Here is a 25600-nt window from a genome sequence, read left to right on the forward strand (position 1 = left end):
GCGCCATGAAGTTCTCTTTCTCACCACTAGGCCGCCTGGCGCGTCGGCCTACCCGGTCACGTGACGGGCCCATTGTTTTCGTGTCACGTGTCGTGAGTCGATCACGCTCCCCTCGCGCGCCAAACTCGAGCATTTTTACCCGTTTCCGTGTGGATTATACCCAATTACTTCATCAAAAATGGATCAAGGTCAAGGCCCAAGCACTTCTACAAGCACTCAAGAAACATTGAGAGAACTTGGGGTGTACACATGTGGCACAATTAGAATGCTACGTGGCACCCCAAAGGTATTGCAAGCTCTAGCCAAGGGTAAACTTCCACTGGATACCACAGTATACCGCCGCAAAGATAATACCTTCATTCTCCTGTGGAAAGACAAGCGAGTGGTTTCAATCATTACCAACATCCACAATGCAGACACTCAGCGAGTTCAGCAAAGGAAGCGAATTCGCAACCGAGACGGAACAAGTGGAATACAACAGGTAACAGTGAACAAACCGACTGCAATTTGCAAGTACAATAAGTTCATGAAAGGTGTGGACCACTTCGATCAAATGGTTAAATATTACCATTTTACCAGGAAAACTCACAAGTGGACCAAAAAGATTACCTTTTATTTCCTGCAAATGGCATTGCATAATGCCTATGTTTTGTACAAATACAACACAACTGATCGAAAAAAGCTAACATTGCTACAGTTCCACGAAGTGGCAATCTGGGCCCTATTGCACTGGGACACAGAGGAGTGGCCTAAAACAACATCATCATCTCAACACTTGCGGCACGCTCCAGACATAAATGATGACACAGCTCCTGCCAATGCTGACGCCATGCCAACTCCCGGACCATCTGGTGTGAGGCGGCCTTTGTTCACTACACCACCTCAAGATGAAGCAGACAACGAATCTGAACCCGACATGTCTGCCACACTGCCAGTTGACGAAACTGTTTTGTCAGATGAATCTGACTCTCCTGCAACTCCTGTTACACCTCCAGCGAGAGGACCTGGCCGCCCTATTGTTGATTCAGAAAATCGCATGAACTACAAACTGAAACATGAAATTTACAGACTGCCCAAACGTCTCAAGTGTCATGCATGCGCACGGTCCGGTAAAAGGAAGGACACAAACTATGGATGCAAGACCTGTGGTGTTGCACTCTGTGTTGTTCCCTGCTACACCAATTACCACCGGAAACAGGTGTATTGGGTGGTGAAGAAGTAACCACCCGCAACAGCTTCACTCCACCTACAAACCATCTGTTGAGCAACTTCAGGAATGAAGAACCTGAAGAAGGTGGAGAGAAGAACAAATGCTCAACTTACTGTTCCACAACCAGCCTTCCCTTGGTAAGTACACCTATTTGGTCCAAGTTTGTGTAGTATAATTTAGCTCATAGAACATTCTATTGCGAAAACATTGCCACAAAAATGAATGACATACATACAATAATAATATCAGAACAGTGAAATAAGTATAAACTTTCAAAGCAACGTTTCGCGCGTGTGTCGTCCAGTCACCGTTACCGGGTAACAGTGCGCCCACTTCCCACACTCTTGCGGGTGGGCCGGGACCATTATTCTACGATTATATTCATATCATCGTGTTGGGAATTTTATTGGGAGTCCATTGATACCAAAATTAAGGCTGTAGGACAATTGTAGAGGTGATAATAATCCCAAGAGTAAAAACATTTTGTTGCTGTTGAGCGCTCACGGTGACTCATCTTCGTAGTTATTTATTTCATGCTGGTATCTCTATAGCTTTTGTGACTTTTTTTACTAATGTTCTTCTAGAGAATTTTATTGCGAACACGTTGGTACCAAAATGAAATACGTAGCATGAAAACTAAGGTCAGAAAAGTAAAAAGAGTATCCACATTTTTGTTTTTACGCTTAAGTGATAAAAATGCCGCGCGCACATACGGTTGGCTGAGTGACCTTCGCCGAGAGCGCGAAAGTGTTAAAGTGTCAAAAACCCTTCCCTCAGTATGGGTATGTCAAAAAAAAAAATTGAAATTGTACTTTGGCTGCTATGGGGTCCGTAAGTTGGCTCGTGACGTCATCATTTCCCATTTGCCCGTGACGTACGCTCCCAGGGCCAGTAGGGTGCCCGGGGCGGGGCGTGCGAGTTACCGCGAATATATTTATGTTCATTTTTTGCGCACGGTTCCAAATACATTTTATTTGTTTTTACATACTAATCCTATGTATAATGAGCACGTACACTATATTATGGCAGTAAAGCATCCATACTGTCCGAAGACACTATGTTACATGCATGACACTTGTGTACACACATGTTGCACATATTTACCATGTATCATGCTAATTTATGTATATATATACAATCTATTTACACACTACACTGTCACGCACACTATATACATTCACCATCAACACATTCAGAACACCGCGAGTGTGAGCAGCCACTCCCAGCCAGTCTCCCTCCCTCACTCCAACATCTTACTCGCCAACATTGCTTCTCCCACCATACTGTTATTGTTTTTATTGGTGTATACTGGCAGCAGGTTTTTCTTTTAAACATGTCTCATTGAATACGACCGCATATTCTGTATTTACTATCTTCTGATTTAGGGCTTCTATCCCTCTAACTATTTTCTTAGCATCAGGGCTTAGCTGAAAGAGGAGTTCTCCAAAACTCATTTTCGTAATTTCAAGGTGAAGAAAAAAGTGAATTACTATAGAATGTATTACACTTATTATACAATTTGCGCAACGTTTTGAACCTTCATGGTTCATTCTCAAGTGAAAAGAATTTACAGAACTGGTTGATTCATACCCGCACTGGGTCAGGTGATAAGACAATAAAGGTAAAACCTGGGGGATACATAAGGAATAAATGGGGCATGAAGCACATAAGAAAGAAGGTAACTGCAGAAGGCCTATTGGCCCATACGAGGAAGCTCCTATCTACATACAAAGATTAATCAGGTGTAATTGGCCTGTTATGGTGAACAGTGTCTTCTGTGTTGGCATCGTTATGTTCTGGTCTCGTCCTTACTCTCATGGTGGGTAGAGTAAATAGTTCTGTGATTTGTGTGTTCATGGTAGGTTGTTCTATTCTTATGTGAATTGCTACAAGAATTTGTAATCTTCTTGCATCTTTGGTTTTGTCTATTATACAGGTATTTTTGTTCAACATTTCTCTTGTTAGGGTGATGTCATGGGCTTGTCTCATGTGATTCCTAGGGGCACCGGATTGAAGATGACATGTCAAATGCCTCGTCAGCTTGGTCGACGTCATACCTATGTACTTAGATTGAAGGTTACATCCTTCGTGGGGGCAAGTGTGCATGTATACAATGCTTGACTGCTGTAGAGGGTTCTCCGTCGGCTTCGGGCTATTTTTGATAAGGAGTTCGGAAGTCTTCTTGGTTTTGTAGAATATGATCAGGTCTATGTTTTGGTTAGGAGTAATGCTTTTTACTCTTTTACGGATTATTTCTTTCATTATTCTTAACTCTTTTATATGTTAACTGTGCATGGTTGATTTGTAATATAATTTTATTGGAGGTATTGTTGTTTCTGTTCTAGGTTCAGGATTATACCATCGGTCCAAGTTTCTTCTTATAGCAGCGTTTATTTCCGCGTTGCTATATCCGTTGTTCACCAATACCTGAGTTACTCTTTCAAACTCTCTACTCACGTTGCTCCATTCAGAGCAGTGGGTAAGCGCTCGACGAATATAAGCATTGACAACACTGGCTTTGTATCTTTGGGGGCACTCACTTCTACCGTTCAGGCATAATCCTATGTTGGTGGGCTTAGTATATACGTTGGTGCATAAAGAGGTTCCTGTTTTTGTTATTAGTACATCCAAGAATGGCAGACTGTTATTTTCACTATTTTCATGTGTAAATCGGAGTACTGACTCTCTCTCTAGATGGCTTTTTAGATCAATTAGTTCATCTGAGTCTTTTACTATGACGAATATGTCATCTACATAACGGCGATATACAGTTGTTATTTGTCTGCTACTGAAGACTCTGTCTGCGATGGTTCCCATATAAAAATTAGCAAATATAACTCCTAAGGGGGAGCCCATTGCTACTCAGTCTATTTGTAGATACATGTCTCCTTGTGGACTGATGAAAAGGGGCTTCCTTTGTACATGCTTCGAGAAGACTTTTCAAGTGTGGCTCAGGTATGTCTAATTTGGGGGTGCTCTCGTCTCTGTATCCAGTATCATTCCTATGGTTGTCGACTGGGACGTTGGTAAATAGGGATTCGACGTCCAGGCAAGCAATGATTCCATCGGGCTGAGTAGATTTGATCAATTCTAGGAAATCTGCTGATGATTGTAGACTATACTTGCTTGGAATGTATGGAGTTAGGAGTTCGTTAAGTCTTTTTGCCAGGTGATAGGTTGGAGTTGGTATTTGGCTGATTATTGGGCATAGTGGGTTACCTGGTTTGTGTGTCTTAACATTGCCATAGGCATATCCTAAGCCACAGTCACCTTGAAGTTTAGTGAAATGCACAATACTTTTCTTTGCGTTGATTGCAGTAATTGTTTTGTTTACTTTGCGTTTAAGGTCTTCCACAGGGTTCCTCGTGATTCGTTGAAATTTGAGCATCTGTTAAACAAATGGACCCAGTACGACATTCCCAACCAACTCAAGCAAACCATCAACAGTGAACTATTTAACCTGAAACAACAACATAAAACTCGTGTAGAAACGAAGACACTCCGTAAATTAACAGCCCTAAACGGTGGACAGTTAAAGATCCCTCGTCCTAAAGATGGCTACATTAACCTGACTTCTTATGATCTTACCCAGGACCAACGAGACCTCTTAAATCTTGGTCTAAATTGTCAATTCATATCAAAACCAAAGATGCATCAAAAACTCCTGGAAATCGAAATGCTTCTGTACGACATCCATAAGCTAGAAGACAACAAAAAAGTCATCACCACTGACACACTTCAAGCTGAACTACTAACAGAAGCAGGGAAAAAATGAGGAACATATTCATCTACAATCTTAACCCCACAACTCAAAGAAGCAGCAAAACAACTAAAAAACCTGAAAGACGTAACAATAAGAAAGGCCGACAAGACAGCAGCATATGTATTGATTCTTACCCAAGAATACATGAACAAAATTAGCGACATCCTTAGTGATGACACCAAATTTCAACGAATTACGAGGAACCCTGTGGAAGACCTTAAACGCAAAGTAAACAAAACAATTGCTGCAATCAACGCAAAGAAAGGTAGTGTGCATTTCACTAAACTTGAAGGCGACTATGGCTTAGGATGTGCCTTTGGCAATGTTAAGACACACAAACCAGGTAACCCACTACGCCCAATAATCAGCCAAATACCAACTCCAACCTATCACCTGGCAAAAAGACTTAACGAACTCCTAACTCCATACATTCCAAGCAAGTATAGTCTACAATCATCAGCAGATTTCCTAGAATTGATCAAATCTATTCAGCCCGATGGAATCATTGCTTGCCTGGATGTCGAATCCCTATTTACCAACGTCCCAGTCGACAACCATAGGAATGATACTGGATACAGAGACGAGAGCACCCCCAAATTAGACATACCTGAGCCACACTTGAAAAGTCTTCTCGAAGCATGTACAAAGGAAGCCCCTTTCATCAGTCCACAAGGAGACATGTATCTACAAATAGACTGAGTAGCAATGGGCTCCCCCTTAGGAGTTATATTTGCTAATTTTTATATGGGAACCATCGCAGACAGAGTCTTCAGTAGCAGACAAATAACAACTGTATATTGTCGTTATGTAGATGACATATTCGTCATAGTAAAAGACTCAGATGAACTAATTGATCTAAAAAGCCATCTAGAGAGAGAGTCAGTACTCCGATTTACACATGAAAATAGTGAAAATAACAGTGTGCCATTCTTGGATGTACTAATAACAAAAACAGGAACCTCTTTATGCACCAACGTATATACTAAGCCCACCAACATAGGATTATGCCTGAACGGTAGAAGTGAGTGCCCCCAAAGATACAAAGCCAGTGTTGTCAATGCTTATATTCGTCGAGCGCTTACCCACTGCTCCAAATGGAGCAACGTGAGTAGAGAGTTTGAAAGAGTAACTCGGGTATTGGTGAACAACAGATATAGCAACGCGGAAATAAACGCTGCTATAAGAAGAAACTTGGACCGATGGTATAATCCTGAACCTAGAACAGAAACAACAATACCTCCAATAAAATTATATTACAAATCAACCATGCACAGTGAACATATGAAAGAGTTAAGAATAATGAAAGAAATAATCCGTAAAGGAGTAAAAAGCATTACTCCTAACCAAAACATAGACCTGATCATATTCTACAAAACCAAGAAGACTTCCGAACTCCTTATCAAAAATAGCCCGAAGCCGACGGAGAACCCTCTACAGCAGTCAAGCATTGTATACATGCACACTTGCCCCCACGAAGGATGTAACCTTCAATCTAAGTACATAGGTATGACGTCGACCAAGCTGACGAGGCATTTGACATGTCATCTTCAATCCGGTGCCCCTAGGAATCACATGAGACAAGCCCATGACATCAACCTAACAAGAGAAATGTTGAACAAAAATACCTGTATAATAGACAAAACCCAAGATGCAAGAAGATTACAAATTCTTGAAGCAATTCACATAAGAATAGAACAACCTACCATGAACACACAAATCACAGAACTATTTACTCTACCCACCACCAGTTCTGTAAATTCTTTTCACTTGAGAATGAACCATGAAGGTTCGAAACGTTGTGCAAATTGTATAAATAAGTGTAATACATTCTATAGTAATTCACTTTTTTCTTCACCTTGAAATTACGAAAATGAGTTTTGGAGAACTCCTCTTTCAGCTAAGCCCTGATGCTAAGAAAATAGTTAGAGAGATAGAAGCTCTAAATCAGAAGATAGTAAATACAGAATATGCGGTCATATTCAATGAGACATGTTTACTGTTTTTATTACACTATTTATACATGTTATATATACCTATCTACATGTTTTATTTACCAGAACTATTCAAGTAAGTCGGTATTGTGTGAGAAGAGTGCATCACCTTCAGTGATTAAGTGCTTAATTGCACACTAGTTTCTTTATCAGCTATCTCACCCTGTCAGAGTAAATGAGACAGATGTATGTGAATGCATGTGTGTGTATATATGTGTGTATATGTGTGTGTGTATGTATATGTATGGGTATAAAGTATATATGGAAGCTGATCAGAATTACATTTCACCTTTGCGAATGTACATTAATGACACTATGTAAGACACATCAAACACTTTATGTAGGGCATACGTAAATTTGTGTATCTATGTATTTACGTATGTAGGTTAGCTTAGCATTTTAAAAGCACCGAATCACCTTCTGTGGTTGAGTGTTCAATAAACCCTTGAACTATATGTTTAACGTTTCTCTAACCCTGTCCATGGAGGACAGAAGAAAATGTATATATGCTGGTTAGCATTGTAAATGTGTGGCCACGTCTGTGGTAGAAAATAATAAAAAAAAAAAAAAAAAAAACTGCATGAGAAATCACACAGCAGACGATGCTACGATTACGACGTAACCTCCTTCACCAAAATAGCTCCTCTCAACACACTCCTGTTTCTGTTATTACACTATATACACACACACTGTATATACCCATGTACATGTGTTCCCCATAGCGAACCACGAAGCTAGTATGGTGAGAAAACAAGAGTGACTGCCACACATAGTGAGGCTACGTCAATTCTCTCCTTTCCTCTCTCCCTCGCCAAAATTCCTCCTTCCACAATACTATGCACAACGCTAATTATAACCACAATTCTGGTAACTAATTCCTGCAAATGAATAATTGACCACAAGTTTATTTTGAAAAGGAACCTAAGAAGTCATTTGAAGATTCCTAGATAACGAAATAATGCTGTGGTGCTGTGGCTGCCGCTGTGAACATCATGAACAGCATTGAATTACTGATATTTGAACATTGTACCCAGTCATTATCACACTCGGGCTCTTCTAATACTTCTTCTTTCTAATACTATCATGGTTAAATAATACAGGTTATGTATATTTTTTGACATTATTAGGCGATGCTGTGGTCACACACTGAACAGCAGTGCTGTGCGCTCATGCTGCGTGCGCCGGCCTTGGTTGCTCACTCGCTACTAAGGCTCTCATACCTGGGAATACTTGACCCATACCTCATACTTGACCACATTTGACCACGATTTTTTTTAAAGGTGGCGTCTGTTTACAAGAGCCCTATGGAAGCTGATGTGAACCCATGTAGCTCTGGGAGTTTTGAATGGAATGTGAAAATACAAATACCTGGAGGCACGTAGCGCACCCCAGACATGGGCCTGCAGGCGCGTTGCGCAGTTAAAGGGTTCTTAAATCAGTTTTATTATACAGGTATTATCTCTTAAAATTATGCAGGTCCTCTAGGTTTTCTCCAATGTATGCAATGAGCCTGGCACTATGTAAACTTCATTTTTGTAAATGCACACTGAAACTGCTTATGTTGGATTTTGCTCATATCTTTGACTCTGAATCTATTGCCCATTTTAATCTTTAGATTTTACCTTTCACATACAATTAACGTCTTACGAATTTGATTGAAACGGCTAGGTTCTATTTTGTATTTGTCTACTATACCTTTATCAAAGTTACTTTCCTCCTCCCTTTTTCATACCGTGAATTCATTTCGGGCTTGTTTGTTTTTGTTTGTGGGTTATGTCATTAACCCCTGGGCTGCACTCCGTATAATAACACATTCCCCAGTGCACAAGAAAAAAATTAAAAATATTTATTCTTTCTAATATTGTTAAAGTGTGTTTCCTGATCACAGGAAACAATAAAAAAATTTGTGTGTGGATTTACAGGACATGAAGCCTAGAAGTCTTGCGATAACGTCATGATTCACGAGCCGAGCAATCTCCCCGTAGTGGTCGCTCCAAGGCATGTGGCGGGAGTTGCTGCGAAGATATTTTTACATATTTCAGTGTCTTATTTTTTTTTTCTTTTTTTTTTTTTTTAAGTATTATTCAATATTGTGTCTTGAGAAATTTATAATGTGTGGAACTTCGGAATGCTCAAATAAATTTGTGTCGCCAAGATTCGCACTGTATTATTTGCTTAGAACAATAAAATATATATATAGTAAGTGTAATTACATAAGGGTAGTTAAAAGATTTATGAGAATTGCTTGCAAATTAATCCAGCAATTAGAGTTTAAAGTTGTAATAAATAATTACCAACAAAAATTAATGTTATATTCTGGCAATATTTCAGTAATACAAATAATCTGTTATTTCTTTCTTTCTAAGTTGCCATACCAGTTGTTTGGGATCTGTACTCCAACATGTACAAAATTCAGCCAAATATCTATTAAAACAAGATAACAAATATTTAAATCCCCTCCAAATAGAGTACAGTATTATTTTTCGTAAAATTCAATCGTATTTTTATGGAAATTGGCATAGCGATATTTTATTAACATATGTTATTGCATTTATTTTATATTTAAAAACATTTGCCCTGATATATCATTTATTGACCTGTATTAAAATTCTTGCAATATATTGCAACCATAATTCACTTGCTCAAATCTTTACTATTATAATGACACTTATTCATTGCCTATAAGGTATAATGTATGCCATAATACATCTGTACTACAAAAACAGCTATTGTGAATACTGTATTGGAGTAATATTTAGCGAGTTGAAATTATGCTCGGGTTGTATTATATATGTGCATTATATGCGAGGCGTAGCAGCAAGTAATTGTGATGGGGTGGCAGGGCATGATGACGTAATTTTTGTATGCTATTACAGTATTGGTAGTCTAACATATTATTTAGCTTGCCTTCTATGCTAACTAATTACAGTGGTACCTCGGCTTACGAATGCCCCTCTTTATGAACTTTTCGGGTTACGAGCCCGATTTCTTCGGAAAATTTGAATCGGATTAGGAACCTTACCTCCGGAAACGAGTTTGTTGATACGTGTATGGCTGACCTATCGCCCTTAAATTCTTTGCAAGGATTTACAGTTTTTTCGGATTTTTGGCTATTTGAACATAAAATTTGTTTTTATATATCTTGTCATGGGTCCCAAGGAATCCAGTGGTAAGGTTCAAGGCAAGAAAACACATGTGAGAATGACCATAGTGGAAAGACAAGAGATCGTTTGTAAACATGAAAATTGTACACGTGTTGTTGAACTAGCTAGGCAGTACAACAAATTTTTAGGGAAGGAGGAGGAAGAGGCAGTAGAGGATGTCCCTTCCTCATTAATTAAGAAAATGTGTGCAGTATGGGAAGAACTACAAAGATTTGCTGAAAAGAATTGCCCAGATAAAGCTGTAGCAGGCCATTGCATTGATCTTATTAATGACAATGTGATGTCTCACTACAGACAAGTGTTACAAAGAAGGGAAAAACAATCTTCAATGGAACAATTTCTAGTGAGAAAATCAAGCAGTGAGCCAGAAGCAGGTCCTAGTGGTATGCAGGCAAAACGTGCCAGAGTGTGTACCCCAGAGAAGTCATCACTGCCTGATGTTATAATGGAAGGGGACTCCCCTTCCAAACAGTAACACCTATCTTCCTCCTCCCCCTCCTCACCGTCTTCCATGTTCCAACAGGAGTCATCAGTAAAGGTAAGTAATAACTTGTACATAATTTTGTAGTGAAGATTTGGGCACATTAGGTATAAAATTTGCTTTAAAGTTAATTTTTGGGGAGTCGGGAACGGATTAATTCATTTCTAATTATTTCTTATGGGGAAATTCACTTCGTTTTACGAATTTTTGGGTTACGAACCGTCTCTAGGAATGGATTAAATTTGTTTACTGAGGTACCCCTGTACATAGGCCATTCGGCATCTACCTATACATAAACAAACACAGTAAGAAGGAAAAATAATAGCATGTCTTATAATACGATTGACGCGACAAGAAAAGACAATCATCCTAGTACAATCATCCAGGGAGCCGGTCGGCCGAGCGGACAGCACGCTGGACTTGTGATCCTGTGGTCCCGGGTTCGATCCCGGGCGCCAGCGAGAAACAATGGGCAGAGTTTTTCACCCTATGCCCCTGTTACCTAGCAGTAAAATAGGTACCTGGCTGTCAGCTGTCATGGGCTGCTTCCTGGGGGTGGAGGCCTGGTCGAGGACCGGGCCGCGGGGACACTAAAAGCCCCAAAATCATCTCAAGATAACCTCAAGATAAGATAGCACACCAACAGCTGGTGATATTCTGGGGTACCTTTTTCACAGTATTGCGAGATTTGAAAAGACATCCTGGAAAGGTGATGTCAAGAGGATGCAGAAGCACCATCTTGCTGATGGGGAAGGGAGGGGGGGGTAATATTACCCATAATTATATTACTTACAAGAAATTAATTTTGATTTCACCATCGTGTTGCCATATTAGACCTGATTTTTCTTTTTTTTTCCATTTTATTTTTTCTTCAGATGCCATCTCCTGCTATGAAAAGGGGAATTAATGATGGTAATGTTGTGGTTAATGACATAATCAGATTAGATATGCAATTGCTTTTAATACAATTCACAATGTGTTTTTCTTCTCCACAGGTCCCAAAACTGTGTTCTTTTGGGGTCCTTGCGTCAAATGGGTAAGTTGTTTATTTCCCCTGGCAACTAACTTGTAACTATTTTCTCTCTGGTAACAAATATGATTTTTATAACTATTATTCTCATATACTCCAACTTTTCTGGGGAAAGCCCCTTGTGGCTCCCTGAAGCTATCTTACTGAGATGGCTTCCAGCATCACATGGAGTTCTGTTGGGGCTTTTGTGGATAGAACCCCAACAGTTCTAACTGTTGATAGAACTGTTGGGGTTCTATCCAGAACCTGTGGTCCTCCCTCTCTGAGATGCAGAGAGCAGGTGGCACTGCCACCCCACTGGGAAAGCATCCAGAAGGGCAGCGAACGAGTACAGACTTCTGCTGGATTCAAAGAGACTGAAGCCTCAAAACTGTTAAATGAAACTCCCCAACAATATAAACACACAATTAAATCTCTTGAAACTAGCACGAGATGAGCTCGTTAGCACTACCCCCCATTATTTAGGGCCTGAGAGCCTTCAGTGCTCACTGGGCTATGAAGCCCAGTGTGTTAGTTTAGTTCATTTATTATGCACCCCATACCCATCTTATGGGCAGTAGTGAAAAGGGTTACAGAGGCACATAATGGGCTCAGGGACTGAACCCCACAATTCATCTAGCTAAGCAAGTTACAATTTTGATGAGCTAGTTACAAAATTCAGTATAAGTCGTCACATCAACAATGGGTTCGAGATCAACCACAAGTACAGTTTCTAAATTGAGCAACTGACATATGTGGAGAGCTTGTGTCACAATTGATATGTTTGTCCTGCACACCGCCCCCTCATCCAGTGGGCAGCGGTGGATAGGTTACCTACAGTTAGCAAACTGGGGATATTTGGTTAAAATTTCTGGTAGCAGATCATTTTGAATTAAATATTTACATATCATTGGAACATTGGTTGCAGAATTGTCTCTGAATTCATATCTTTTCGCACTCCATCACATAGTGACAGAGGGTGTACGAATAATTTCATTGACAGTTTACATTTGGTCAGGTCTACATCGGCAGATAATGAGAATTCCCAGAGATACTTGTAACCGAGTCTAAGCCAAGCAGTAGTAACATCTAGAAGCCTGCTGATTTTATTGGATGAACCATAGATGTGTGGCTCCTCTTGCATGATAGCATGATGATAGATGGCAGCCGCTGATGCGAATTGGGCACCATATCTGCTGTAGGGTTCATGGGTAGTCAGCACACTGTGGCAGGTCCCACTGTTTCTCAGCTAAGTGCTGGCCATCTATGGACTTTGAGGTTGAGGTACACTGGTGGTTTATGTGCTTCTTCATACAGCATGCCCAGGTTGGCCATAACAGCAATGTTGCCTAAGCTTGTTGGCTTACCACAGTATATACAGTAATATCCATCAAGCATCCAAAGTGCTTAGGGGTATCCTGCTTGGTTTACCCTTCAGGTCCTGGAAATCGCATACAGATTTGGTATGGCGTATGGATATCCCTTCCGAATCCACTCTCGCCTTGTGCGAGTTTGAGGGCTGTTCGTTGTTCGTGCCACAGGGTGACAATCATTCACCCTGTGGCTACCTCTTGGGTCAGTGACACCTATGACCCCGTATTCTGTGGGGTTTGCTGTCCCCACGGTTCTTCTTTCTGACCCCTCCTGACATGAAGAGTATCAGAAGCTTCTGCCTTGCAGTGGTGCTACATAGTCTCTCCAGCTTGGCACCTTATTTTGATAATTATTCTGCCTTGCATGTTCATTTCGGCTGGCTGCAGTGGTCTCAATTGTGTGCTTGATTAGCAACCCATCCTCCGAATTGACAGTACGATTTAATACTAAGTGTAATAAGTACACTTTCTTACTGTAATAAGCAGTGCATAATTGCACTTATGGGGCTGTTACATTGACCCAACTCCCTCCCCCGCTTTAATAATTCTCGTTTTCTGTTAAGTCACTCAGAATTTTAGGATGACGTTTTCAATTTCGACTTACGATACACAAGTTTTAAATATCAGGAATTTCTTTTTCAGGTTAATTAAACAATATAGACTTTATACAAAATTTTAAAATATCCTGAGTTACTTTACAATTTATTGATATATTTTAGTTTTGTTTTATTAGTTTTATAAAACTGTAATATCAATATAGCTATAGATTAAGTACTAATTGTAATTAAGAAGCAATACAATTATTATCTTCAAAAACTAAGACGGTTAGGTGAGGTTGTGGTTTTCTTTTCAGTTTTTCAGGTAAACTCAAATATTCACAATATATCTAACAGTACGATTTAATACTAAGTGAAAATAAGTACAATTCCTAACTGCTATGAATAGTACATAATTGCACTTATTTGTCTTCTTACATTTACCACCCCATTTTTGGAGGACGGGCTGTGATTAGATACCCTGGAGTTGGCCCATCTTGTGGTTAGGGACACAGAATTGGAGGTGTTGGTTAATTCCCCTTTGGTTCCATCTGCACTTCTTTCATTCCCCTTAGGTGTGGTATGTTCTGCTTCTGTTCCTATCCACCTTGCTTCTGTCTCAAAAACGTCCAAGGGTGTCCGAGTCAGGGCAGGGCTTATCTTGGGATTGGCCTCGGCCTTCTCTTGGTGATGGCTCCTTCCACTTCATGTGTAGAGGCAGTTGAGCTACCTAGTCCCACTGAGGTTTCAGGGCTTTCTTTTTTCCAGCTGACCCCTTCCTCTGAAGCCCCTCCTTTGGACTCCAGCTTCCCTGGAGCCTTTGTGTTCGGATTCCAAGACTTTGTGGCTTGGGGGGTAGAGTCCAATAAGGAGCCCTGGGTTTCCTTGTACCCCAATTAGACCATTGTCCCCTTTGATGAGGGCCTTTTGTTTCAAGGGGAAGGGTTTCATATCTACCCTCCTTTTCTGAGTTTACCTTTATGTGCCCCCCCCCCCCCCCCAGGGTTCATTTCTGGGTGCCTCTCAGTCTGTTAGATGCATTCTTTCAGAGGTTTCCTTCCACTTGGATTCCCCAATTTGGTGGCTTAGGTGGATCTCTAGTAACTCCTACGAGACCAATGGAGTTTGCCTCTATGATGGACCCTGCATCTTTTGAATTTGGGTCTTCCTCTCTGTATTTGATGTACAGTATTTTGAGGTTCCAGAGTCTTCCTGGCCAGCAGACAATCCTCTATTTTCCTTTGGGGCTTGGCACGGCTTTTGTCACTCCTACACACTTGTGTGACATGACATGTCGAATGTTTCAATTGTTGGGTGGTCCTTCAAAGACTGCCCATTTGATCTCACTCTTTCCCGGGATGTGGGCTTGATGCAGATCCATGCCCAAGTGCCTTTGCTTTTTGCAGCCCTCATGGCAGAGAACTTTTGGGTTCATTCGCACTTGACTTTAGTTGTGTGGTTTTTGGCCCTCGTGGAGTTCCATGCTGATTGGCTCCATGAGGATGCTGATGAGCTCGGCTCTGAGCCTAGTACTGTATAGGTGCTTTGGTGTCTGCAGTGCTCATCATCAATGGCTTTGCCCAAGCTATATGCGCCTGTGCTCTGGGAGGCAGCGACGATGTTCTATGCCATTTGCCTCGCTTGTTAACAGGGTGTGTTGGTTTAATCTTTGGGTTCAGCCCGGTCCTTGGCCTTTCTGTCTGCCTCCTTCCACCTTTCTGTGGGGAGCCCCTACGGCTCCCTGGAGCTTGTCGGGCTAATGCATGTTATATTAGACCAGGACATTAGCTAAGGAGTTCAGACCTACCAGGGACCAGTGCCAGAACCTGGCCCCTTCAGAGAGTTTCGGGGAGTAATGGCCCTAGAAAACCCCCTTTTGGTTGGGGTTTTCCTTATCTGCCATCGACCAGGGTTAGGCACCCAGAAAGGTAGGCATAACAAAACAAACCCCACATTGTAAAAACTAAAACAGAAAACCGAACAGAGAGGTAGAAATTCCCTATAATCCCAAGGAAACAAGCAGACAAGCAAACATCACACTTTACTGCCATACTGATCGTCTGTGCAGCCCTCCCTGCCCCAAGAGGGGGAGGGGGGAGCCTCGGACCTTACCACGCCGGCTGCGTCCCGATGCAGAACTGATGCAGCCGGCTGCCGCCGGCTGCATCAGTTCGTAATCTAATGTCAACCGGGATAGACGCTTCTCTAGCCTCAGTTTCCTAGGCGGTGTTTGCCAATCGTGGCGTTTACTGCCGTGTGTTGTGTTGTGCGGTGACCAGGTGTTGCTCATCAGTACCGGGGATGCATGCGCTTAAGGGCTTCCTTCCCTAAGCGCCCTGTGAGTGCTGCCCCTGCGTGACAGGGTTATCTTCCCTGGAGCGTTCGGGAACCATTCCCATAGAGGTTCTTGCTGCTCGGCATTTGCCTCGCCCTTGGGGCCAGCTGGGGCTTGGGGCTCTTGTTTGGCCCTGGGTAGGGACTGGTATTGTGCTGGTTAGGGTGTCAAGGTGTTGCGCAACCTGCCAATTAAGCGGTGACCGGTTCCTGTTGCCTCTGGGGACGGTTTCTTTTGTTTTTATTTTCTTTGCCAGGTAGGGGTCTGCCTAGTGTTGCTATACAGTACTTCCACTGGTAGTGTTTGGTGGCCCTCTGCTAGGCCCCCGTGACTGTACTCGTCGCAGGGGTTTTCAGTGTTGTCCTCTACCCCCATGTTGTTTTTGGGTTTTAACCAGTTAGCAACACCTTGCCCGGGCTTCCCGTAGTTGTTACCCTACGGGTCCTGGAAAACCCTGTCGGGGCTCGGTGGACCATTGAATGTGTCTTCTGGGTTTCAACCCATCTCGTACGGGTTCGTTGGTTGCTGTGCCCATGTCTCCGGGTGACAGTCGCCACTTTTACCTCCGTAATGTTGCCTTTTGGGTCACTGACATCTAGACCCGTAGTCTTGCGAGATATATTCTCTGCTTGTTCTCCAGTACTCTTCTGATGTTATTACTGTTCAGAGTACAGGCAACATCCGTGTTGCAAGCTAGATTAGGTTGCTGCAACACGCTAGGTTGGTTTTCCACCCAGATGCCCCGGGGCCACCCCGTTTTGGTTAAGTGCTGTTTGCCCCTTTCCCTCCCTATTCCCAGCTCCGGACCGTCTGCGGGTTTCAGGCTCAGGGCGAGGTTTAGTTGGGGCCGAGACTCAGGTGGTTTTGGGGGCTGCCCCATTCGGGTGGGGGACGGAGGTTTTCGAGCCTGTTCCTCCTGCCAAGGCTTCTGGGTCTTACCAGCGGCTCTTTCTTGCTGCCTTTCCCTTGGACTCTTCCTTTTCTTTAACCCATAAACCGCGCATATCATATATATATATCAGTGACAAAACCGAAACCGCGCACATCATTTATATACAGTATCCACTCAATTTAACGGCCTATATGGGGCTGTACCCTGGTCGTTATTTCCGGAGTTCTGGTATTTCCGAAGTTAAGATGTCGGTAATTTTTCAAGTAACATTCAGGTAGTTGTCTCCACTCGACTATCCGGACTATATGGGAAGGACCCCAAGCTGGATTATCACATGTTCCGGATAATAGTACTTTTTCACCTCTGAGTCCAAAAGGGACCATTTCCGACAATTTTTATACCACACGCATGATTTGAATTGACACACTAATTAGTGTGTGGGGCTGGTGCATGGGTGGTTAGCTGCCTAGCTGGTAGGTGGGCAGGGAAAGTGGGTGAGCAGGCAGGCAAGTGGGTGGGTGGGCAGGCAGGGATAGGTGGGTTCAGGCAGGTGGGTTTTGGATGAGTGGATAGCAGGTAGATGGGCTTGGTGGGTGAACAGGTTCGAGCAGGCAGGTGGGTGAGTGGGTAAGCAGGCAGGTGGGTGAATAGGTGGGTGGGTGCATTGACAGGTGGGTAAGTGGGCATGCAGGCATGTGGGTAAACAGGTGGGTGGGCAGGGAAGTGGGTGAACAGGTGGGTGTGCAGGGAAGTGGGTGAACAGGTGGGTGGGTAGGGAAGTGGGTGAACAGGTGGGTGGATGGATTGACAGGTGGGTAAGTGGGCGTGCAGGCAGGGAAGTGGGTAAATAGGTGGGTGGGTGAACAGGTGGGTAAACAGGTGGGTGGGCAGGGAAGTGGGTAAACAGGTGGGTGGGCAGGGAAGTGGGTAAACAGGTGGGTGGGCAGGGAAGTGGGTAAACAGGTGGGTGGGCAGGGAAGTGGGTAAACAGGTGGGTGGGCAGGGAAGTGGGTAAACAGGTGGGTGGGCAGGGAAGTGGGTGAACAGGTGGGTGGGTAGGGAAGTGGGTGAACAGGTGGGTGGGCAGGGAAGTGGGTGAACAGGTGGGTGGGCAGGGAAGTGGGTGAACAGGTGGGTGGGCAGGGAAGTGGGTGAACAGGTGGGTGGATGGATTGGCAGGTGGGTGGGCAGGGAAGTGGGTGAACAGGTGGGTAAACAGGTGGGTGGGCAGGGAAGTGGGTGAACAGGTGGGTAAGTGGGTGTGCAGGCAGGTGGGTGGGCAGGGAAGTGGGTGAACAGGTGGGTAAACAGGTGGGTGGGCAGGGAAGTGGGTAAACAGGTGGGTGGGCAGGGAAGTGGGTGAACAGGTGGGTAAGTGGCGAGACTGGACGACACGTGTGATCTGCCTGGTCAACCTCCCTCCCCCACCTCACGCCAGCCTTCCCATCTCCCCTCCACATGTGTCGACAGACACGTGGGTGTTGACACGCTGTACGATGCGCCGTAAGTTCTGTTAAATCCCATTTTATTTTATTGTAAATATTTAAATGAATAAATAGCAAACCAAATACTGTACTGTACTGTTCATCTATTATAGTGTTATTTAATTAATATTCGTAACTAGCTCTCCACAGCAATAAGAAAACAATATAATTCTTGCAACACCGCCAACGCCACCTTCGTTAGGCTTAAGCGAGTCCCATACACACCACAATTGTTTTTCCTCCTTCCGTGACCAACTCCCTCCCTTCCTGACCAACTCTCTCCCGCCCTTCCTGACCAACTCCCTTCCTCCCTTCCTGACCAACTCCCTCCCTCCCTTCCTGACCAACTCCCTTCCTGACCAACTCCCTTCTTGACCAACTCCCTTCCTGACCAACTCCCTTCCTCCCTTCCTGACCAACTCCCTCCCTCCCTTCCTGACCAACTCCCTCCCTCCCTCCCTTCCTGACCAACTCCCTCCCTCCCTCCCTTCCTGACCAACTCCCTCCCTCCCTCCCTTCCTGACCAACTCCCTCCCTCTCTCCCTTCCTGACCAACTCCCTCCCTTCCTGACCAACTCCCTCCCTCCCTCCCTTCCTGACCAACTCCCTCCCTCCCTCCCTTCCTGACCAACTCCCTCCCTCCCTCCCTTCCTGACCAACTCCCTCCCTCCCTCCTTTCCTGACCAACTCCCTCCCTCCCTCCCTTCCTGACCAACTCCCTCCCTCCCTCCCTTCCTGACCAACTCCCTCCCTCCCTCCCTTCCTGACCAACTCCCTCCCTCCCTCCCTTCCTGACCAACTCCCTCCCTCCCTCCCTTCCTGACCAACTCCCTCCCTCCCTCCCTTCCTGACCAACTCCCTCCCTCCCTCCCTTCCTGACCAACTCCCTCCCTCCCTCCCTTCCTGACCAACTCCCTCCCTCCCTCCCTTCCTGACCAACTCCCTCCCTCCCTCCCTTCCTGACCAACTCCCTCCCTCCCTCCCTTCCTGACCAACTCCCTCCCTCCCTCCCTTCCTGACCAACTCCCTCCCTCCCTCCCTTCCTGACCAACTCCCTCCCTCCCTCCCTTCCTGACCAACTCCCTCCCTCCCTCCCTTCCTGACCAACTCCCTCCCTCCCTCCCTTCCTGACCAACTCCCTCCCTTCCTGACCAACTCCCTCCCTCCCTCCCTTCCTGACCAACTCCCTCCCTCCCTCCCTTCCTGACCAACTCCCTCCCTCCCTCCCTTCCTGACCAACTCCCTCCCTCCCTCCCTTCCTGACCAACTCCCTCCCTCCCTCCCTTCCTGACCAACTCCCTCCCTCCCTCCCTTCCCAACCAACTCCCTCCCTCCCTCCCTTCCTGACCAACTCCCTCCCTCCCTCCCTTCCTGACCAACTCCCTCCCTCCCTCCCTTCCTGACCAACTCCCTCCCTCCCTAACCAACTCCCTTCCTCCCTTCCTGACCAACTCCCTCCCTTCCTGACCAACTCCCTCCCTCCCTTCCTGACCAACTCCCTCCCTCCCTTCCTGACCAACTCCCTCCCTCCCTCCCTTCCTGACCAACTCCCTCCCTCCCTCCCTTCCTGACCAACTCCCTCCCTCCCTCCCTTCCTGACCAACTCCCTCCCTCCCTCCCTTCCTGACCAACTCCCTCCCTCCCTCCCTTCCTGACCAACTCCCTCCCTCCCTCCCTTCCTGACCAACTCCCTCCCTCCCTCCCTTCCTGACCAACTCCCTCCCTCCCTCCCTTCCTGACCAACTCCCTCCCTCCCTCCCTTCCTGACCAACTCCCTCCCTTCCTGACCAACTCCCTCCCTCCCTCCCTTCCTGACCAACTCCCTCCCTCCCTCCCTTCCTGACCAACTCCCTCCCTCCCTCCCTTCCTGACCAACTCCCTCCCTCCCTCCCTTCCTGACCAACTCCCTCCCTCCCTCCCTTCCCAACCAACTCCCTCCCTCCCTCCCTTCCTGACCAACTCCCTCCCTCCCTCCCTTCCTGACCAACTCCCTCCCTCCCTCCCTTCCTGACCAACTCCCTCCCTCCCTAACCAACTCCCTTCCTGACCAACTCCCTCCCTTCCTGACCAACTCCCTCCCTCCCTTCCTGACCAACTCCCTCCCTCCCTCCCTTCCTGACCAACTCCCTCCCTCCCTCCCTGACCAACTCACTCCCTCCCTCGCCAATGCCCTCCCTCCCTTCCTGACCAACTCCCTCCCTCCCTTCCTGACCAACTCCCTCTCTCCCTTCCTGACCAACTCCCTCCCTCCCTCCTGACCAACTCCCTCCCTCCCTCCATCAATCACTGCCTCCCATCCCTCCCTCAAGGCCTTGGAGGTCGGTGGCCTGTTGCCACATGAGGGGCCGCCGATGCCAAAACAAACTCAATACCGACCTTCGGTAATATCGACCGCCAGACTGGTATATGAGGGTCCAGATACCGATCTCCCAAACCGGTCGTTATTACCGGCAGATCGGTATAAAAGAGGCCGTTAAATTGAGTGGATACTGTACAGGCATACCTCAGAATAAGAGTTTAATCCGTTCCTGGAGACGCCTCGCCTTCCGAAAACTCGCATTCCGAAGTTAATTTCCCCATAAGAAATAAAGGGAAATGAATTAATCCGTTCCTGACTACCCCAAAAACCCCACATCAAACTAAATTTTTATACCTAATTTACCTAATTCATCTAAATAAACCTACAAAACTGTGTTCCAGTTATTACTTACCTTGCTGTCGAGTGCTGTAGGCGTATGGAAGATGGTGAGGAGGGGGGAGGAGGAGAGGAGTTACTGTTTGGAAGGGGAGTCCCCTTCCATAATCACATCACATAACCCCATGCCTTGTAACACTATGGATACCACTTCTCTTTCTAAATTTTTCAAACCAGCCCCTGCTTGCCTTAAACTCTTTCTTATCTGCATCACTCGTTGCAGGGGTATTCTTTAGAAGGTCTTCGTGCAACACCCTGGCTTTCTCACAAATAATGGCCTCCGAAACACTATCACCCCTCAACTCCTTGTCGTGTATCCAAATTAATAACAACTTTTCCACTTCTTCAAGTATTTGTGGTCTTTGTGCCGTTAATGTTCTTACTCCTTTTGCCACTTTAGCACCCATAATCTTATTTTTCTTCCTAAGTATAGTGCATATTGTTGATGTGGCTTTGTTGTACTGCCTACAAAGTTCAACAACACGTGTACCGTTCTCATGCTTCCGAATGATCTCTTGTTTCTCCTCTATTGTCATCCTCACAGGAGCTTTCTGGCCTTTATCCTTACCACTGGCTTTCTTGGGACCCATGGTGAGATATATAATAACAAATTGTATAGACAAATCACCAAAAATCCAACAAAACACTGAAAATCCGCGAGAAGAATTGATGTGGGGGTAGTCACTGAGCGCCAGACAATAATAAACTGAGGGGCGACGGGGCGGAGGGGCGACGAACGCGCTAGGTCGGCTGTACGCGTATCAACAAACTCGCGTCCAAACTCGCCTCCCGAAGTAACCCTCGCCTTCTGAGACAAATTTTTGGAGTAAATACACCTCGCCTTCCGAAAACCTCGCATACAGGGACAATCGCATTCCGAGGTACCACTGTATTTATTTATTTATTTATTTATATATATATATATATATATATATATATATATATATATATATATATATATATATATATATATATATATATATATATTTATTTATTTATTACCCACAAGAAGGTACATTGGGTTTGTGAGAATACATTGGATAGTACTGTACAGTATTTACACTCTTGTAAAGCCACTAGTACGCGCAGCGTTTTGGGCAGGTCAAATATGCTTTCGTGTCTAGCGCTATAATTTAAACGCCCCGCCTGGGATAGGGGCAGCTATAGTACAGCCACGACCGATAGTTGACAGATGCCACCTAGAAAAAAAATCCAGGCCAACATTCTTGGGTGTGAGAGCGTCGGTAATGAGCAAGCCACCAAGGCTGGCGCACGCAGCACGAGCTCACAACACCGCTGTTCAGCTTGTGACCACAGCATCGCCTACAAATGCCATAATATATATGATCCTGCTATTACTTAGCGATGATAGTATTATAGAAGACCCCTGACTGTGATAAAACTGACTAGGATTCTCATAATAGCAGGATTGTGGCGATATTTAGCGCTGTGCTCCATGGAGGGAGGGTTGTGGCGTCGTCTTCTGACTGTGTGTGGCCACCTTTTATTGACTGCACTCACCATATCAGCTTAGCGGTTCACTATGGTGAACATAAATGTAGATACTTATATATAACGTGTGTATGGTGTGAGATAACAGCAACAGGAGTAGGTTGGGAGCCGCCATTTTGGTGAGGAAGATGCGTTTTCTGCACGGCTTATGTTGTTTACTGGTGGCCACTATGGTCTTTGGGTACCATACCAGCTTATTTGTACAGGTATGGTGAATAAAACAGGTAGATACTTATATATATAATGTGTGTATATAGTGTAATAACACCACAAACAATATTGTTGGAGGAGAAATATTAGTGCGTCTGGCCTTGAGGGCGACCGCCACCAGCTGACTGTATGAGTAGCTACGTCTTTGTGCCTTTACTCACCATACAAGCTTAGATGTACAGTTATGGTGAACAAAACATGTAAATACTTATATATAATGTCTGTGTATAGTGAATAAATGCAAAAACAGTATTGTGGGAGGAGAATGAGGGTGAGTGAGGTGTTGTTGAGGGAGGGAGTGGCAACGAGTGGCTGGCTGGTGTGTGGCGGTCACTCCTCGTTGCTTTTTGACTCACAAGACCAACTTAGTGGTTCGTTATGGTGAACAAAACATGCAAATACTTATATATAACCTGTGTATATAGTGTAACAACAGCAAAACTATTTTTTATTGTTTTATGAACATAATAATTGAATCACTAATATGCACACCATAATTTTGAGTACAGTGATGGTTCACACATTTTATTATATAAATATATCACAATTCACTGTATTGAATAATATTACTGCAAAAAAACTAAGCAAAAATCAATCGGAGACATTGAAATAATCAGGTAATGATATATTTGTGGCAACTGTCGCCTGACAGTTCGGGCGGAGTAGACCTCGTCTAGTGAAGGTTCTGTCAATGCCCCTTTTTTTGTTAGACTTCGGTACCCTATTGCGGCTAAAATATGCCACCTACGATTTTTTTTTTATTTTTTCAGTGATCAGGGAACAAAAATGAACACTAAATAAGACGAAAGAATTTTTTGGATTTTTTTTTGTTTGTTGCGCCTGTGGGTGTTGAATCCATTTGGGCCCCTAGCGGTTTGAGGGTTAAGGGCGGAGGGCGTGGAGGACGGCTCTGCCTCGGGCCTTCTGTTGCGGGTTCCCGGGGCTGTGGGGGATGCCTGCTAGCAGTTCTGGGGCTGTTTGCCCCTGCCTGGGTTTTCTGCTTCTGGGCGGAGTTTTTCGCTCATCCAGTCTGCTTGCTTCCCACTTTTGCTGGCATGTTTTCATATCTTTTGCGTCGATCACAGCCCCCTGTTTTGGTGGCCATTTTCTTCTGACAGTTTCCCAGCGTGGCCACCAGGGCGGCGTTGCAGTTTGTTTACGTGAGTCTGGGTGTGCGAGCGAGCGTCTTGGGTGAGTTTTTTCACTTTTTTTTCAGGGGTTTTATTCTCCTGTTGTCATTTCTTTGCTTTTTTGGTGTTTTCTGCTCGTCGTCTGTTCCTCTGGGAACGTTTGGGTGTTGATTTTACATCGGGTTTTCCACTTAGTCTGTTTTGGGTCTGGGCCCTAAGGTTTGGGCTCAGTGTCCCTGTCTGTTTATGCTTGCTCTCACACCTTGTCCCTTGGTTTTCAGTCTGTTTTGGCCGTTTCCCTGAGGGTTCTGTCTGGGGGCTGTGCTTTGCCTTTCTGTGGTGTATCTCCGCCCGCAAACGTGGTGGTTTGGGCTCCCCTCGGGTTCGATTCCAGGTTCCTTTGGGTTCTTTGGTTTCGTTCCAGAGGTTTCTTCCTCTTGGGGCCCCCCTTTGTGATTTCAAGGGGCTTTGTTTCCTCGTGTGTGACCCTGTTCTCCCTTCTGGGGTTCCGGGGTCTTCCTGGCTTGCAGGCTGTTCTTTTTGGGTCTTGGCACGTGTTGTGGCCGTGCCAGGACTTTGGGTTTTGTTGTTGAGGTGAGGCTATTGATGCTGTTTTGTGCCTTCTTCGCCTGACTGGCGTGGGGCTCTCTGTCCACTGGTCGGCGGCTTATAATTTTCTTTTCACGTGTGTGTACACACATGTACATGTACACTGTGTGCATGTGTATACACATGTGTGTGTAATACACCTTGTGTGTATTTGTATATATATATACAGTGGCACCTCGACATACGATTACCCCTACTTACGATAATTTCGAGTTACGATGTAAATTTCATCGAAAAATGCAACTCGACATCCGATGGTGTCGTCGACTTCCGATATTTGTTGGTACATGTTCGGGTCGACCGAGCACGTGGTTCCCAATCACGCAGCCGACCTGCCTCAGTTTACTACAGCTGCCCGCTTAGTGACGATCGCGCCTATAAGAAATTCCGCTTTTGTGGTGATTTTTTGCATTTTGAACATTAAAGTAATTATTATATATCACGCCATGAGTCCCAGGAAAGTCAGTGGTAAGGCTCAACATATGAAAACCCATGTAAGGATGACCATAGAGCAGAAACAAGAGTACAGAATGTCTCTTCCTCAAGAATTAAGAAAATGTGCGCAGCATGGGAAGAATTGCAAACCTTTGCTGAAACGACTCGCCCAAATCAAGCTGCAGTAGGTCGTTGCCTTAACCTATTCAATGACACTGTGATGCATCATTACAGACAAATGTTAAAACGAAGGGAAAAACAAATGTCTCTTGACAAATTTGTAGTGAGACAAACAAGCACTGAACCACAACCAGGTCCTAGTGGTATTCAGGCAAAACGTAGGAGAGAGAGTACCCCAGAGAAAACATCACTGCCTGATGTGTTAATGGAAGGGGACTCCCCTTCCAAACAGTAACAACTCTCTTCCTTCCCCCTCATCACCATCTTCCATGCGCCATCAAGAGCCCTCCATAAAGGTAAGAGACACTTTGGTACTGTATTGTAGTTAGAAAAAAACATTGTATTCAGTATAAAATGTATTTGTATGTTGATATCTTGGAGGGTGGGGAACGGATTAATTCAATTCCCTTTATTTCTTATGGGGAAAAATCGCATCGACTTACGATATTTCGACTTACGATCCGTCTCTGGGAACGGATTAGCATCGTAAGTCGAGGCCCCATTGTATATTTTTCTTTCGTCATGTCATCTTAGTGGGTGTGTTGGACGTGGTCGATCCGCCCCATCCTTCTGGGGTTTCTGTCTGCTCTA

At 44.8% G+C, this 25600-nt stretch overlaps 1 protein-coding gene across 2 annotated transcripts in view; it reads left to right on the plus strand.

Moving 5' to 3' along the window:
• Nucleotides 1-25600, plus strand: part of LOC123760272 (mitochondrial pyruvate carrier 2) — a 91893-nt gene that overhangs the window by 11631 nt on the left and 54662 nt on the right. For both annotated transcript variants that reach the window (XM_045745790.2, XM_045745789.2), the window contains exon 2: nt 11605-11645. In XM_045745790.2, the coding sequence (XP_045601746.1) occupies nt 11605-11645 (41 nt within the window). The remainder of the gene's footprint in view (nt 1-11604; nt 11646-25600) is intronic.

This window comes from Procambarus clarkii, chromosome 39 (assembly GCF_040958095.1).
Source record: "Procambarus clarkii isolate CNS0578487 chromosome 39, FALCON_Pclarkii_2.0, whole genome shotgun sequence".
Taxonomy (NCBI): domain Eukaryota; kingdom Metazoa; phylum Arthropoda; class Malacostraca; order Decapoda; family Cambaridae; genus Procambarus; species Procambarus clarkii.